At 36.6% G+C, this 17996-nt stretch overlaps 1 protein-coding gene across 1 annotated transcript in view; it reads right to left on the bottom strand.

Annotated features, from left to right (window-relative positions):
* LOC149829097 (AMP deaminase-like) overlaps positions 1 to 12016 on the bottom strand; it is a 50630-nt gene extending 38614 nt beyond the window's left edge. The window contains exons 1-9 of the mRNA XM_090017898.1: positions 11301 to 12016; positions 9618 to 9787; positions 9296 to 9467; positions 6888 to 7057; positions 5767 to 5818; positions 5549 to 5676; positions 5286 to 5465; positions 5069 to 5136; positions 4849 to 4991 (exon numbers count right to left, since the gene is read on the bottom strand). Of these exons, the coding sequence (XP_089874024.1) occupies positions 4849 to 4991; positions 5069 to 5136; positions 5286 to 5465; positions 5549 to 5676; positions 5767 to 5818; positions 6888 to 7057; positions 9296 to 9467; positions 9618 to 9787; positions 11301 to 11889 (1672 nt within the window). The 5' untranslated portion in view covers positions 11890 to 12016. The remainder of the gene's footprint in view (positions 1 to 4848; positions 4992 to 5068; positions 5137 to 5285; positions 5466 to 5548; positions 5677 to 5766; positions 5819 to 6887; positions 7058 to 9295; positions 9468 to 9617; positions 9788 to 11300) is intronic.
* Positions 12017 to 17996: the final 5980 nt, after the last annotated feature.

Raw genomic sequence — 17996 nt, 5'->3', positions numbered from 1 at the left:
AGGTACCCTTGGGGGGGGGGGGGGGGGGGCTCGAGGAAACCCTATTTTTTAAATAGGAGGGGGCTCGAGGTACCCCCTTATTTTTTTAATGGGTGGAGGCTTGAGGTACCCATTGGGGAGGAGAGTACCCCTACCCAATCTCGAGCTCTTCCCTTTTTTAATGGACCAAAATGGACTTAGTCAAAGTAGACTGAGTTCATTTTGGACAAAAAATAACCATGGGTGTGGGTTGACCTCATCCAGGGTCACATTGACCGCACCGGCGTCGCGTCGATGCAGGTGTGGCAACCTCTATGCCGAGTCCCTGTGACATACATGACAACCCAACAAGAAAAAGGAAGAAAAGAAACGATGGAAGAAAGGTTCGTGGATTTTTTATTTTAGAATAAAGGAGACAGTTCAGATCTGAACCTCTTTAAGGTTAAGGATAGGGGTGATGATAGCTAATTTTTTTTAAAGAAAACAATAATAGAAAACGAGAATTGAAATGATAAGAAAAAAAGGTCGAAGAAAAGAAAATAAAGATCACCATACCAGCAGCCTTTGATTTGATGAGGTGCTTACTTATTCTCACCCCCGCTTTGATAACATGTCAGATTTGGCGGAGGTGCAGCCCTTGGGAAGCGTGTACAGTGAAGAAAAGAGAGAAAAAGATAGAGAGAGAGAGAGAGATAATGGGTCGTTGCTCTATTCACACACTAAGAGGATGCCCTATGAATCTATACATAATAGTGACGTACAAAATACCCTTACAAAGAATCTGTTTTACAACAGGACTGATATATAGCACTAATGATCAAAATACCCTCAACAGGACGTCACCTAGAATCTGAATCATAATAGGACTGATATAGTGCTAATGACCAAAATACCCTCAGCATGTCACCTCTATCCTTAACAGGAACATCCTACCTCTTGATAGTGAAAAGAAGTCGTTATTGGATCTTGGACCCAAGTCGGGTCTGTGCAGGACCAGACCCGACTTCTGTATTGGATCGGATCAAGATCCAAACGTTGGAAGTATTGTAATTATGCTTGTTGTAAAAGGGTATTTTTGTACCCTAAAATTATGTAATTGTTATATACTCAAAACATAATACAATGAGTGTGCGCTGAGCTCTTCTTAACGTGTTTTCTCTGCAGCCACTTCTCCCAATTTTCATTTCTTCTTTCCTGCACAGGTGAACATGGAGATATTCATAATTTAACATGGTATCAGAGCAGTGTTAAAGCTGGGCCTGAGCTTGCTTTCCAGATGGATTGTCCACAGAGATAATCTGAGGTTTTCAAGTCAAGAAAATATTGATTCTTCAATCTCGGTTTCTGAGTCTGTCCTTCTTCCCCCTTCCTTCCTTTTTTTCAGTCCAGGTAAGGACGTTAATGTCTCCTTCCTTTCTTCTTCTTCTTCTACTTCAGATTTGATTCCCATTTGATTAGACGTCAGTGTCTTCCCCCCCCCCCCCCTTTCTTTTTCAGCGTCTTCTCTTAGACCTGATTCTCTCAGAATCAGTCAGTTTTAACGTCTTCCTTCTTTACTTCTATTTCAGATTTGTTTCACGATTTTACTTAATCTGAAACATATCTAGAATCCTTTCTTTAACCAAACAGAGATTTTTGTTTGGATTTCTTGACAAGAAAAGACAGATTCGTGTTTTGCGTTTTTGTTTAATCTAGCACGTCTATCTAGAATCCTTTCTTTAACCAAACAGAGATTTTCGTTTGGATTTCTTGACGTGAAAAGACGCAGATTCCTGTTTCACGATTTTGTTTAATCTGAAACCATCCGCTGTGCTGATATTCAATATTGTGTTGTTTCAGTCTGAAATACCTTTATTCCTATTTCACGATTTTGTTTTAATCTGAAACCATCCTCTCTGCTGATATTCAATATTGTGTTGTTTCAGTCTGAAATACTTTTGCCTTGGAGTGTTCATAACATGTATTCAATCTTTGATATCCAGTTTTGATTCAATATTGTGTTGTTTCAGTCTGAAATACCTTTACGCCTTTACTAAATCTGATACTGATTCAATCTTTGATATCCAGTTTTGATTAGTTTCTTTTTCTGAATAGAATATATCTGTCAAAAAAAAAGAGGGGGGGGGGGGAGAGAGACAAAATATTCGAGTGACTGTTTTCACAATTCTTTCAAATGGACTCATCTTTCTCGCAATCGGGCCTTTCTTCTAATTTTCTTAGCCAATTAGAATATCAGCACATGAACGACGATCAGTTTCTGGTTATTGTGGTTTCATTATCAAACATGATCTCTTGGAGTAGTAGAAAGCAAAAGGCGGTTGCCAAGTCGAGTACAGAGATCGATGGCTACTGCCATTGCTGAGGTTATATGAATAAGACATCTCCTGATAGAGATGGGAGAACCAATTGCTCGATCACTTCTATTGTGTGATAATCAAAGTGCCATCAGTATGTCCTTTAATCCCATTTATCATAGTCGAGCAAAGCATATTGAGATAGATCAGCACTTTGTCAGGAAAAAGGTTGAAGAAAAGAAGATTGAGCCTATGTTTGTGCGAATTAAAGAGCAAGTTACGGATATTTTCACCAAAGGACTGACAAATGACAGATTTTGGTTTCTGAAAGGCAAGTTGTTCATGGTCCAGGACCATGCACAACTTGAAGGAGGATGAAAAGAAGTCATTATTGGATCTTGGACCCAAGTCGGGTCTGTGCAGGACCAGACCAGACTTCTGTATTGGATCGGATCAAGATCCAAACGTTGGAAGTATTGTAATTATGCTTGTTGTAAAAGGGTATTTTTGTACCCTAAAATTATGTAATTGTTATATACTCAAAACATAATACAATGAGTATGCGATGAACTCTTCTTAACGTGTTTTCTCTGCAGCCTCTTCTCCCAATTTTCGTTTCTTCTTTCCTGCACGGGTGAACATGGAGATATTCATAATTTAACATATAGCACCCCAAGCACCAAGGAAAGTAGGTGAATAAAAGGAGTATGTCCAGTCTTTTTTAACGTGGATCAACTCTATTATTGCATTAGGTGAATCTTTGACCTTCAAGTTGGAAATCCACCAATTCTCAGTTGTCTAGGAACTTTTTGAATTGTCTCATATTATGGGTCCACCAACCCATTCCCATCATCCACAACAAAAGTTGCATCCAAATCACCACTAATACACCAAGGAAGATTGAAACCCTGCTAATCAGTTCCAGTTTCATCGAGAAGTCTTGCTTCTTCCTGCTAGTGATAGGGCCATATCAGTGGCGGAGCCAGAAGTTTTTCGTTGGGTGGGCAGACTTTGGGTCTCGGGGACAATGCTATGGTCTTGAAGGACGATTCATTTATTCGAGGGACAGGGCCGACAATCAAAGGAGGCAGGGGAAGCAGAGCCCCTATCGAGGGACAAGGAGGGCAAAACCTCCTGTCGGGAAGGGCTCGCAGAGGCAAGGGGGGCGGGCACCCATGCCAAGGTTACTAATTCTAAGGGGGGCGGGCACCCATGCTTGATTTTTTAGAAATCGGCTCTTGGATCATATAGTTACAATATGCGAGCAAGTTTTTTTAGGGTTTGAAAATAAATGGCCTAGAACTTTCATTAATATTCAAGCCTCAAAAAGTTATATTTTTTGGTCCGGAATGTGTTGGTTCCTAGCAAATGTGCTATGTGGAACACATATGTGCGGTCAGATCTGTGAAAGTAGTATAGGAAATATCCAATTTGTACCCAAATTGCATATTTAGTAGTTTGTATCATGTATCTATTTTGTGTGTGGTTTTTACTTATTTTTAAAAAATGTTTTGAGTTGTTGATGCATTGTACTCCAGCTAGACAAAAGGTATTTCTCTTTAAATTTTCTTTGCCAAAATTTTTCGAGCACACACAAAGCCTTTCTTAAGATATTGACCTTTCTCAATGTTGGTTTATGCAAAATGAGAAGATTGTCATTGTAAATTAGGGAACTTATAATGAGGACGAGAATCAAGTCTAGGATGTCGTGGTAAACTAAACAAGGAATTGAAGAAATGCTTGGCTCACCCATGCCCACCGCCCTTGCCTCGGTTTCTAATTCTGGGGTGGGCGACCGCCCACCCATGCCCACCCCTGGCTCCGCCACTGGGCCATATATTGCTGTCCTAAAGCCATTGCCAGAAGGAAAAAACAAAAAAAGAACAATAAGAACTCTCCCTTGTGCACACGATCTTACCTGCTCACACAATAGGGACTCCACCTTGTTAAACACATGAACCATTATGGCCTAAATCCTCTCCAACTCTCATTAATGGTGAACTGGTGAATCCCCTCAATCATAGTTCCCAAGAACAAAGCAGTTTAAATTGTATTGTGTTGCCAGATGAAGTGGGATAGACATAGTTGAAACCTTAGGAAAGCTATATATCATTCAACACCAAATTTCATGATTGCTAATCCAGTAGATCTCCGGTAGTGAATTCTTATCCACTAGCACTTCAAATAAATCATTATTTTAGAATTTTCACCTAAAGTTTTCTTACAGTTTAGTCATCAACAGAAAATTCCTTTTCGACATCGGTTGGAGAGGACTTGCTTAATTGTTACTCAATTTGTGGCCTCATTTTATAATGTGATGTTTGCAAATCTTCCATAGTTTTTCTTCCCTAATTCATGCAATAGTTTTTCTGCGGTTCTATTTTATATTTGAGACTTGAACCTTATTATCCCATTCAAAGCATTTATTACATCCTACTTTTCAGATTCCTAGAATATAATGCTAGGTATAGTTAGAGTTTTCATTTTTTTTCAACCTTGAAAAGTAAGTGCACCTTCATTGCATCACCAGATATTTAGATAATTAAGGAAACATTGAAGTTAATAATGATGATACCCTGGATAAGATTGTCGTGCTTCAAGAATATTTCTCGGAGTCTGCTCTGCCCACAAGGATTATACTTTAGATTAGATTTGTCGAACCGATGAAATGTGCTCTTGTCCGCATGCACATCCAGTAAATCAACATTTAAATCATAACTGCCAAGGACAGAACAAGTAAATTAGTTGCATTATTTAAACAGCAACTTACATCAATCTAATTAAATGAGATATACACTGTTAACTCCAAGCTTTCAAACACTTCCTTAAGAGTCATGTACTTTCCATCCCGAAATATTACAACCTGACAATGAGAAATCAATGATGTTCAGAGGTACAAAGCCAGATGACTTTGCAATACCATGAAGGCCACACTAAGCCATTAGTTGTTGGAACTAATGAACCTTTTGCATTATCGTTTGCTACAAAATAACACATAAGAGTGTAGAGTACCTCATCAGGTTCTTTCAATAGCTTAGATTTTATGAATCGCAGAAGATGTTTCTGATTCATACATGCAGAATGAAGCACGTGTGTATCAACCTTTCTAACATTGTAAAAATCTCGATGGGGAGCACCCTTCTGTGCTAGAAATTCTCGATCAGCATTTAGCATGAAGTAAAGATTAAACTTCTGTAAGGTGTCCAGGAACAATAACCATATCAACATAACTGGTGAAGAATGAGAGGAAATACTCAATGATACTGAATGTCTACCTGTTCCAGAAGTTCTAACCGATTATGGCATGTTGTGCGTGCATTTCCTAGAGAGCTAATCTTCAGGATTCTGTGCATATCAGTGAAAAAGGTTGTCGAATTTGCAACTGGGAAAAGATCTTCTTGGCCTAAAACAACAAAAGGAAACACCTGAAACTTATATTAAACAGTCAACCAGATCCCAACCAGCAGCAACATAGAAATGGACATCAGCATACCATTCTTCCCCACATATACATGTACTACACCATCTTCCATCTTACAATAGTGCTGCTTTCAAACAATAGAACGAAAATAGTCAGAAATTAACTAAATAAACAAATGACTATTGCTTGAGGGTATGTCTATAGATCAGTAAACTGCAGCATTCGTTAAGAAGAAGAATGCATTACAAAATTACCAAATAAAATTTTTGGATAGAAATAAAGTACATTCTTTCTGATGCTTGTTTGACACTTCCATGCTTCACAGGTTTTGTTGCATTGTTGTTCTAAATTCTGATTGAACCCATTGTTTGATGTAGATAGAAGATATAAGATGAAGAACTCAAATCCAGATTAGTCTATGGACAAAATCATATTGCACACTTGTCCACCAGAGATTTATCCACATCCTTACATTGAGAATTAAAGGACTAGTTTGGTTGGGGACCACGCACAACTTGGCAGGAGACTGTTAAAATGTAGTTATGTTTTGTAGTATAGTGTAAATGGTGAACTTTTGCTATTTTTGTCTACAGTACTCATATTTGATGTAGTGGCATATTTCCCATTACTGGACAGATTAGGGGCATTTCTGATAATCGGTCAAGGGCCCTTACTATAACGACACTATGACTCTAGGAGGTCAGCCTAATTGGCTTCTATTGCTGCAACAGTGTTGCTGCCCCTACTCTCTTTCCTCTCACTTCTATCAAACAAATTCACAGTATTATTTTTTATGTGCTTAACCCACCAATAAGAGTTTATCTCTCTGCACTTTGCTCATTCCCTTGTTCCAACATCCATCTATCTTCCTCATGTAAGAGAAAAGTGTAGGTGGAACCAAGAGAAGGTAAATCTACTATTTTGACAATGTTAGTTTTTGCATACAAGAAGGTAAATCTACTATTTTGACAATGTTAGCTTTTGCATACATGCTCAAGTGCCCGATGCTCTCAGCAAAGTAGTAAGCAAACCTCAATTTACAACATAATACATAGATGTTAGGCATGTATAATTTTAGAAGTCCTGTGTATGCAAGTTACGGACATGAATCCTACTTGTAGACTGTCAACATTTTGCATTCTCTAATATGTCAATAATTTCCTGCACAGAAAGCAAATAAAATACAATGTTACCTGATTTTCTTGACTGGAATAGCAACATGAGTCAAGATTTGAAGTACATAAGTCTGACATAGTTTCCTTTTCCCAAGAAACCTTTGTTTCTTTAAAAATATACTTGTCTCGTAATTCAAGACATTCTCGAATCATTGAACATACTTCATCATCTTCTCCACTAGATGACACTGGATGAATTTCAGGAAAGAAGGCAGTAAGAGTACGGCACCAGTAACAAAGAAGATCATATGCAACCTAGGAAGCCCAAGCACATGTGCTGACAAGCAAATCTAACATCAGACTCACAAGAAACCCAACGACACTGTCATGGAAAAAAAATACTGAAAAAACCTCATAGGAACTATCAACGCATTACCAAGTCCATAAAAAGAATCCACCACATTAATGTTTCTAGGCAGTTAAACCACTAAAAATATCATCCACCACATTTCCCACATGCAGATCATTAGTTGGGAATTTGGGATGTCCCAGCGATGGCTAGCATAGCTTACAACCATTATTGAAGAACTACCCATACATTATGCAAATATAAAAGAAGCATGCTATGTCCACACCTTACGCCCCGGGAAAATATATAACAGCATTAAAAAAAATTGATTAAAAAGTTTAGATGAGAAAATTATGAGGAAGAAGTCTTGATATGCAAATTTTTGGAGGAGCTAAGAAATGTCATGAAAAAATCATTTTTGGGCATAATGACATGGATTTAACAACAGTTAGAGCAAATAATCATTCGCTACAGGAATATAATAATGATAAATAAACAAAAGAAGCTGGCAACACAAGATAGAACATATATACATACATGAAAATTCTACTGAGGTCTTCAAAGAGAAGTTATACCTCACTCAAAACTAGTTGGAGAAAGTGATCTCTATCACAAGGATGCAATATTACTACATACAAAGTAATCACACAGACTTTTGCAAATCAAGGAAAAAAATAAGACAGAGCACTCCAATAAAAATGTAACATAATAAACACAAATGCAGACAAAGATATAGACACTAATAAGGTCTATAAGAGGGAGGAACCTAAAGTAGGGATTATAAAAGAATATTCTGCCAAGTTCGATTTAATAGCTATGTATAAAATATTTAGGAAATGGAACATGAAAATGTCAATATAAAATTTTCATAAATTAAAATTTCTAGAACCTTACAGAGAGACAGCGTGTGGGCAGGGACATCTTTGAAACATGATATTTGTAGAAAATGTATGAATTGCAAACATTGATTCATTGATATCGCAACACAGAATCTTGTGAATAACATGTACTGAAGTAAACTATTACTCTTATATTCATTAGAATCACAAACACTGCAACCAAAATCTTTCCAAAGCAGCTCATTGGCTATTTTAACTATGGAGTCAGATTTACAATTATGCATTTATATCCAATCAAAGGATCAAAATCAGATGTCAGAATTATTAAGGAAATGAGTTTATGTTTTAGCGCTACATAAGCTGATGGTCTGAGAATATCTACTTATTGCCTTGAGGGTTTTCTCTTTCTTTCTTTTTCTAGGAGGTGGATGGAAGGTTGCCACAAAGAGAAGCAAAACCATGAAGTGGAAGCAGGAAGAAAAGATTTTTGAGGTCCATGTCGAATGGGAAGTGTCCTAAAGTTTACTACAGGAACGGAAAGTACATGGGAACTCCTGAAGCATAAACATAGATGTACTCCCATAAATGTAGAATATTGCCAAATTCATTAATTAACTAGAGCCGTCATTGTCAATTTATCATAACTTCAACTGCTTAGTCAAGAATTGATTGTGATCATACCATATAGTTTGTTTGAATTGGATCATGTCATGTCTCAAGATTCATCTAATAGAAATCCACATATTTATAATGTGTTTCTTGGTCTGATGTAGGCATATCTTGCTCTTATATTATAGAAAGAGTTTTCATTCTCATATTTTCACAGATTCCCATAAAAACAGGTCAATTCAATCTAATGAATTAAAATCTATTCATTTTCACTAACCTGAAAAACACTTCATTTTGTAATAACTCCATATAACTATAATTGATAATAGGATTCAGGTTGGACATCTGACTGAATCAATCCCCTTTAGTCAGATTCACCAGAGCAAATAACATCTGATTAATAATCAGATTCAGACTCGGTATGCAGTCTTACATCCGAAAATAAATCTGAAATTGAACTGAATCTGAATCCAACAGATAATCTAAATCTGATTACACATAAAAGCATATACAATTCAGTATTGTCTTTTTCCATCCGAATGTGAAACCGATTAGGCAATATCTGATTATCTCGGATTTGTAATGCCTACATCCAAACCCAATCTGACCTGTTTACATCCAAATTTAAATGTTATTATGAACCATATGCAACAGATTTATCTGATATATCAAGGGATGCTTTAAATTACCTTGAGGTGAAATTTTCAACCGAACCAGCACATCCTTTTGAGGCTCTACCCTAGGAGTTCTTACCGACATATCTGATACCGTTTGTTTGCCACAGGATTCCCTCAAGAGATTACCAACATGTGAAACTTCTGGTAATATATGAGACAGTTCCAGATTAATTGCATCACATCCCTGTGAATATGCCAGCAAAACTTTAGAACACACACATCAAAACCAACTGACAAATGCCAAGAAAATAAAAGGAGCCATAAGATTGAAAGGAATAAGACAATCAATCTGGTCGGGTTGCTCTTAGTAAGCATGTGGGATAAAGTTACATACACAGTCAGAGTTGCAACTTGTGTGGTATCCGTTTTCAAGCAAATTTTCTTTCTTGCCATGATGCTGTGCAGTTCCCGGCATACTTTTGGAGGATGAGTTTCGAACCAATGGCCTAGCAATAGATGATATCCTTGATCTAAGTACAGAACGGCCGATAGAATGGCATGTTTCTGCAAATTATTTAATAAGAAGCATCATCAATAAACCGTTGATTCAAAAATCATTATCAAAGGAGCATCATGGAGAGTTCCAGTATAAAGATCTTCGTTGGTGCGCATGCCGATTGTATACCACCATTGATAAACACATGGTCAGAGGCGAATTGAAAAGAAAAGGGGGTAGAAAAACTTATTAGATGTCATTCATTGAATCCGGTACCTAATAAGTTCTACCTACTATTGGATTTGAACCAATGACTCCAACCGTATGAAAGCAAACAATTGTATGTTCTTTTTTCAACTTTCCAAGCACCAAAATAAATCAAATTTGAACAAGTATAGCAAATGATTTCTGCACCCACTGAGAAAAAAATTTGGTTTGAGAATTGATATACCTTTGTGTATAATGTATCATAAACCATATATAAGATCACCAAACATTAGCGAAGCTCATCTCAAATAAACTTCAAACCTCATCCTAACGGTTAATATTTGCTACAATCGATTGTATCTGCCGTCAACTTAGCAAAACCCTTTTCCTTTTTTTTTTCTTCGATAAATCTATCATAGATGTGATCTACATGCTCTACTTAGTAGGAATCCACTTTCAAATTGCTGGAATCTGACGTGTGTACAGGTTTTTCTGCAATGCAAAAATCGCTGGATGGAAACACACCAAATTTGTTTACTTAAAAGGACATGATTTTTCACCAAAAAACACAATCCAAAAGTCAATTCACACTAAGTAAACCATGCTGAGAGCATCTATGAGGTTGGATTAAGTCAAAATGACTTGCATTATGAGATTCCAACTAAATTTTAGGTACAATCGATTGTAGCAAATATATATCCCATTCTAAATACTTGAGAAATTTGTACCACCCGTTTCATATTCTTTTTATTTTTTGAAAAATAACATAAAACCATACTTTTCACTATAGATTTGCAATGACGAATTATTAATATATTATAATACAACAACAATGGTAAATAACTTATTGCCCTGAAAAAATATGATTATGAACTAAAAATAAGCTTGCTTCTTAATATGAAATGCCAATAAAACATGAGTCATGAACTTACAAATATGAATATCGTTGCACGCTTATTATTTATGAAAATTATGAACACCATTTTATCTTGTCGTTTTTAGTTTGAAACTATAAATAATTTGGCTTGTAAATTTATTTGAGTTTACAAATTATTCTTTTGAAGGTTGTGCATGTAAGAATTAAACGCCCAATAATTACTTTAGCATTAAATATGTTTGCATAAGACCTGTACTCAATTATTAATCATCTTTAAATGCACATACCAATTCATTTCACAAATCGTATCAATGTTGTCAGAAATTTAAGTCAAACTTGATTCGACTGTACAGGAATAAGTGAAAAAGATGCAAGAGTAATGATTCATTGGTCATCGCCCAAAAATACATCTAAATCACACAAGACACTAAATAACATAATCCAATAATAACCCAGAAGGAAATCGTTTCTGGCCCGAGAGAGGTTTTGAAGCTCACTTTCTCTTCGCGTTCGAAGACGCGGAAGCGCGGCCGGAATCAAATCGAGACTGCCAAATCGACTCGAAGAAGCCCGCGGTCGTTGCAACGTATTCACATCGCCTTCTCTGGAACTTCCTCTCCATTTCGCGGGCATCAAGTTCAGCGCTGAAGCAGATACTCTGTAATATCCGCCTCCTCCTTCTTCTTCTTCTTCTTCTTCTTCTTCTTCGTCTTCTTCTTCTTCTTCTTCTTCTTCTTCTTCTTCTTGCTCTTCTTCTTCTTCTTCCTCTTCTTCATCTTGCTCTTGTTCTTCTTCTTCCAACTCTTCAACCTCCTCCTCCTCTTCTCCTTCATCCTCCTCTTCATCATCATCGTCGTCTCCGTCTTCTTCTTCTTCTTCTTCTTCTTCTTCTTCTTCTTGCTCTTCTTCTTCTTTTTCGACGTTGGCGACATCCTGAACTCGGTTTATGGTTTCGAGATGGTGAAGAGAGTGAATGTGAAGAATAAAGGCAGATACGGCCACGAAAGACGCTCCGACGAAGGCAGCCATCGCCAGCTGAAGAGCTGAACCCCCTCCTCCAAAAGAAGAAGAAGAAGGAGACCCCATCGTTCTCCCTCTCTATCTATCTAACTCTCACTCTCTCTCTGTTCTTTGATGATGATCGGAAGCGGAGCAGCAGCAGCAGTGAGGGATGGTTTCCTTCTCGTCGTCGGCTGTCCTTCCTTCCTTGTTTTTCCACTTTTGTATTTTTCTTCTCAGGCGAGCTCACGGGGCGGGACGCCTGTCTGTCTGTTCAGTGCGTGTTACGAGCATTCGCACATGGTTTCGTACCCAAAACTTGTCTTTATCTTTTATTACTCATTTCGGATCCGGATCTGAAGTCGACACGAACCGGTTTATCTCCTTTCTAGATCCTGTTGGATTTCGATGCGGTGGCGAATGCCTTGGACAGATTCGTACAAGTCAAGTCGACCACGTAGAGGTAAAAGTTCTTAATAGAAAATTATCGGTAAAAAACGGATTAATTCAAAATTTATGACGGAAAAAATGTAAAAAAATAACAAAATAAAGATATACAAGAAATAACTAGTAATTAAGGCAACAGATTCTGGCTGGATCCTGTTATGAATCTGAATCCAAAATAAAAATTGTAGATCCAAATGTAAATATTGCAATACTCGGGTTTACATTTTTTTTGCAATATAACTCGTAACCCATTTTTTTCTCTAAGATGGATGGAGTCCGGATCAGGTGCAATATGATTGTACAAATATTTGTGCATTAGGCACCTGATCACCCTCCATCTTGGGAACACAACTGAAATGCATGTCCCAAAGGCGGAGGGCGATCAGGTGCATAATGCACAAATATTTGTGCAATCAAATTACACATGATCTTTCCACCAGGCAAGCCGAGCCCCCTCGTTGTGCAATCATATTACTACAAGGGAGTATAACCAGCTTTGGCCCACTGTAAGGCGACCTTTTTATCAGTTTTAGACTTGTGACATCCTGTTAACTTGTAATATTCACAAGTCACCCCTATCAGGTGCAATGACATTGCACACTTTGAATGTGCAACTGCACTTACTGCTCTTCATCACTGAGGACCTGTGGGACTAACAGAAGATTGAGGGCATATGAGGAGTCCGAATCAGGTGCTATCACATGATACATTTTTTGTGCCTTAGGCACCTGATTGCACTCCATCAGGTCATGAGCCCCACATATGACCGGCCCTATCCCTAAAGATGGAGGGTGAACATGTCCGTAAGGCACAAAAAATTATGCCTTGTGATGGACCTGATCTCTTCACGCATGAGGTGAATGTGATTGCAAACTGATGGCATCCCCTATGAAAGGCTCATAGCTAGGGGTGGCAATTTCTGACACTACCCGCCAACCCGCCTCTTAGGCGGGTTCGGGTTGGGCTTAAGCCAACCCGTTTAATAAACGGGTCGACCCGCGTAACCCGTTTATTAAACAGGTCGGGTTTGGGTTGGGGGTATGCCAACCCGCCAACCCGGCTGACCCGTTTAATAAACGGGTTAGGCAGGTGGGTCAACCCGCCAACCCGTCTGTCTGACCCGTCAACCCGCTAACCCGACCCGCCAACCTGCCTACCTGCCAACCCGATCCGCCAACCCGACCTGCCAACCTGAAAACCCGTTTACCCGACCCAACCCATTTATTAAATGGGTTGGCGGGTCGTGTCGGGTTACCCGTTTATTAAACGGGTTGGGTTCGTGTTTGCCACAGCCGACCCGTTTAATAAACGGGTCGGGTTCGGGTTGAGGTATGCTGACACGCCAACCCGACCCGATTGCCACCCCTACAAATAGCCCTTGTGGTCACAACCTTTACTTTTCTTGCAATTTGAAAACTACACTAATACATAAAACTCCCGCCCTCTTAAAATCATGAATCATGGTTAGGGAGGATCAGGCGCAATGTGATTGCACACTTTTAATGTACTGCTGCATCTGATCGCCCTCCATCATTTATTGGGCCTTACAACTAACCGGCCTCATTTTTAAGATGGAGGGTGATTCGATGCCGCGGCACACTATAATTGTGCGATCCCTTTGCACTATCTTTTTTTCTTTGGAGTTTGAGATATAATAATAATGTACTTTGCTATAGTAGATTATTTTATTACAAGTCGTGATCAAGCATAAAAACATGTAAAAAAAGTGATGCAAAATAAAATTTATCATAGATATTTGACCTTTTGAAACAAGAGTTGAGAGAGTTTTTCTAAAAAAAATACTCTTTTTGATATGAAACCTTCTTCCATTCCTCCGTTAAGGAACACTCTTCACCAAACATTTGTATATCACCACCACCACCACCCATCATCATCATCTCACCATTACCACTACCATCCATCTTACCGTCACCCACAATGATCACCACCCTCCACTTCCTTTTCTCTCTCATTTTTTCATATTTTTCTAGTACTACACAAACAAGCAAAAAACTTTCTTTTGATGAACTTCTCGTATCAAAAACTTTTATAGGCAAAACTTTATTTTTTCTTATGAGAGGTTTTTTCTTGCAAACATGTCATATGAGCATGTTTGAAACTGAGAAATATGTAGGAAAAGTAAAAAAATGATGCAAAATGAAAAAATTTATACAAATTTTTTTACCCTTCCAAACAAAAGAAACTTTTTTGCTAAGAGATACTTTTTCTAAAAAGTACATTTTTTGATAAAAAACATTCATAAGTTAAAGAGGCGGAGGAATGTCACTTACCAAGAGAAATTTTATTTTTACACTCCCCACCACTAATCTCACCACCACCACCACCCTCCTCTCATTTTTTCGTATTTTCTCATTATGTTTTTCTCATGCTACATAAACAAGTGAAAAACTTTCATACTACACAAACAAGTGAAAAACTTTCTTTTGAAGATGGCAGGCAAAACTTTATTTTCTTATGAAAGTTTCTCTCTCTTTCAAACCAGCTCTATATATTTTTAAATATCATACTATGGCAGGGTTTAAAGGACAAGGTGTCATGATAAATCCCATTAATGTTTCAAAAATTTTATTGTGCATTATTTAAATTAGACTACAAATTAGGCCTATATGTTTATTTAGTAGAGAGAGTGTATTAGATTGTAATTTTTATATCCGATCAGTCTTCAAAATAAATATGAGAAAAGCAAACGATAACATTTATATAAGCTATGTCACGGTCTACCATGACACAAGCTGACACGCCCGGACACTGACACATAGGGCTAATATTTTTATATTATCTTAATACTTTTAATGATTTTAGGTATTATTTCAATAAAATTTGTTTTTAATATTAAAATATCAAAAAATGATTTTTTATTAATTAAAATTTTGTATCTCGTATCCCATTTTCCAAAAAAAAAGTTGAACTTGTGTGTTGTATCCACGTCATTCATCCTTGTGTCCACGTGTCTTTGTAGGGTTGTCCAAGGTCACATATCCGACCCATAAGGTGTACCCGAGCGGCGAGCCCCTCGTATAAATACTACTACTAGTCGGGTTTGGAAAATGTCAGGTTATGGAAATGGAGTCCCAAATCCGATCCATATAACACAGACCCGGCCCCAAATGGCAGCCTTATCATTATATCAAACATCCTAATGTAAAAATCTAGTTTATCATTGAATGATGTAGTGAAATTTATAAATACCCAACAAACTTTTCAATCTAATTCATGTATACAATAAAGTTTTGGGGGCTTTCAATTCTCTGCCCAAAAAATTATCATTGTTAAGCAAATGTGGCTTATTCATAAATTGTTGTTAGTTTGTCCTTGAATTAACATTACGCATGTTCTACATTTACTATTTTATCTTGATAACAATTGAACTGCATGCAAGTCCTTTCTCATGCATAATAACAAATAATCTCCTGAGATTTATGAAAAATATCGCCAGGAATTACCCGAAAGTTAAAAACAGTAATTTCTCACAATATTTTCAAATTCGCGTGAGTTTTTTGTCAAAACATAAATATCGTGTTTTAAATACGATATTTATGTTTTTTATCATGAAAAAACTGTGGTTTTTAGTTTTTAATACTTTTTATTTATATTTTTTTATAAAAATTATTTTTCATATTTCTAATTTATTTTATTGTCAAGATTTTGCCAAAAAAATGCAAGATTTTCAAATTCTCGCAAGTTTTGTGCTGCCGATATTTTGCCTACCGGTCCTTCATTTGTGTGTTTTCAACAAAAGATATCATAATGTTCGAATTAGTGTAACGTGCAACGTCTATCAATGATGGTTGATTAACTCTCCATTGATTTAGACTCCATTCCCCTCCTATTAACAAAAGTTTTTTCCTGCAAAATCTCACTTGTCAAAAAACTGGTGAGAAATTGAAAAATTTTCATAAATCTTGCATTTTTTTTCGTCAAAATCTCAACAATAAAAATAAATAAATTAAAAATATAAAAAATATTTTTATAAGAAAATATTAATAAAAATTATTTAAAAATAAAAATACATAGTTTTTTCATGATAAATAGCAATTTAAAAACGTAAATATTGCGTTTAAAGTGTGGTATTTATGTTTTCTTCATAAATCTTAGGATATTTTGAAAATCTTGCAAGAAATTGCCGTTTTAAACTTTCAGGTAATTTTTCACGATGCTATCAAGAGATTTTCATAAATCTCGCGATATTTGTTACAAAGATTTCCCTATATGAACAAAAATGGAGTTTTTTTAAACAATCAAGAGCATGGCTCACTTGTTTGGTAGGAAAAGTTAGTGCTCATCACCTTGTGTTAGGACGTTGCAAGTTCAAATCTCAATGCTATCGTTACGTAATCGGTAGGGGTCTGCCTAACCCAGCTTGCCTTTAAAAAAAACGATAATTCGTTTCTCTCAAGCCTAGGCAGGTCATCTGAGCCTTTCTTTGTTATTTTATTTCTATATGAAATCTAATTGCTTCACTTCTGCCCAACATCGCAGCAAGTTATGACGTGTTGCAAGGAACGCTAAAAATTACTTCCAATTTCTTAAGATCGTAATAAGAGGTGTTAGTTGCCAAATCCATGATTTTGTGCAAATTAGGATTGTCAATGGGTTCAATTTGTATGGGATACCTGACTCGATCCAAACCTAAATTTTGGGTAAGCGCATAAAAGTGCCAACCTGAAGTCGACCCGAGCAATATATGGACCGCGTTTATGTTATGATTTTTCCTGGATATCCAATTTGACTCTACCAGAGTGTTTTATATGTAATTTCAGTAAAAGTAAACTTCTAAAATTATATGGATATGGGTTTGAGATTTCATTGATGCGACCTATCAAAACCTAAACACCAACCTCGCAATTTGTTATTTGGATGGATCTGGATATGTCATGATGTGTAACGCCCCAAAAATATACTTAAAATCTTATATAATTTTTTTTTAAATACAGCAGAAATATTTATTTTAGTTCGGTTAGAATTTCAGGCAGGTTACAAGTATTCAAACATAAGACTAGATCTATTCCTTATACCAGATTTGAGTCCAGGTTCAAATCATGGATTGGGTCCAATCAAGAATTTGAATTAAAGATAAAAATGAAACATATAATTCATGAACCAATTTAAATCATTTATCAATTAAACTGAATTGTTGTAAACATTGGACTCTAAAGTCCGCAACATTATTAATAAAATAACAAGTCTTAATAATCTCAAATGTTTTTCAAAATAATTCTCAAGCGTAAAATAATTGGTTTTTGGCACCACCTATAGCATTTTCGCTATCACTACAATTCGTTCACTCATCACCTAAATGTTTGGAATATAGGGGGTTAGACTCATCGAGTGCCAGTAAGAACACGATAACAATGAATATATGTACAAAACCAAACAGAAATGAAATCATACATCATTTCAGAACATATATAATGCAACATATCAATCTTAATGCAATCAGATTTACAAATATAATAATTAAATTCATGCACCATGTTACAAAATAAAAACACATCCATGATTAAGCATTTGATTTATTAAGGGCATATTTTCAATACAAGTTTGTCATAAAATGAATCTGCTCAAGTGTAAGGTCTTGTTTATCTTATTTACTCTTCCTGTGATTACTCACAAGCTAGTGTCTCGAATCAAAAGATGCTTATTTTTTTATAACCTTTTTACCCTTCGCACTAGCGAACCTCTTGAGGTTTACACGATATATCGACACATTATTCAGATATTCCAAC

This window comes from Nuphar pumila, chromosome 9, assembly GCF_984573655.1.
Source record: "Nuphar pumila chromosome 9, dmNupPumi1.hap1.1, whole genome shotgun sequence".
NCBI classification, from domain to species: Eukaryota; Viridiplantae; Streptophyta; class Magnoliopsida; order Nymphaeales; family Nymphaeaceae; genus Nuphar; species Nuphar pumila.
Note: the sequence above shows the minus strand (reverse complement) of the source record. Positions and strands in the feature narration are given on the sequence as shown.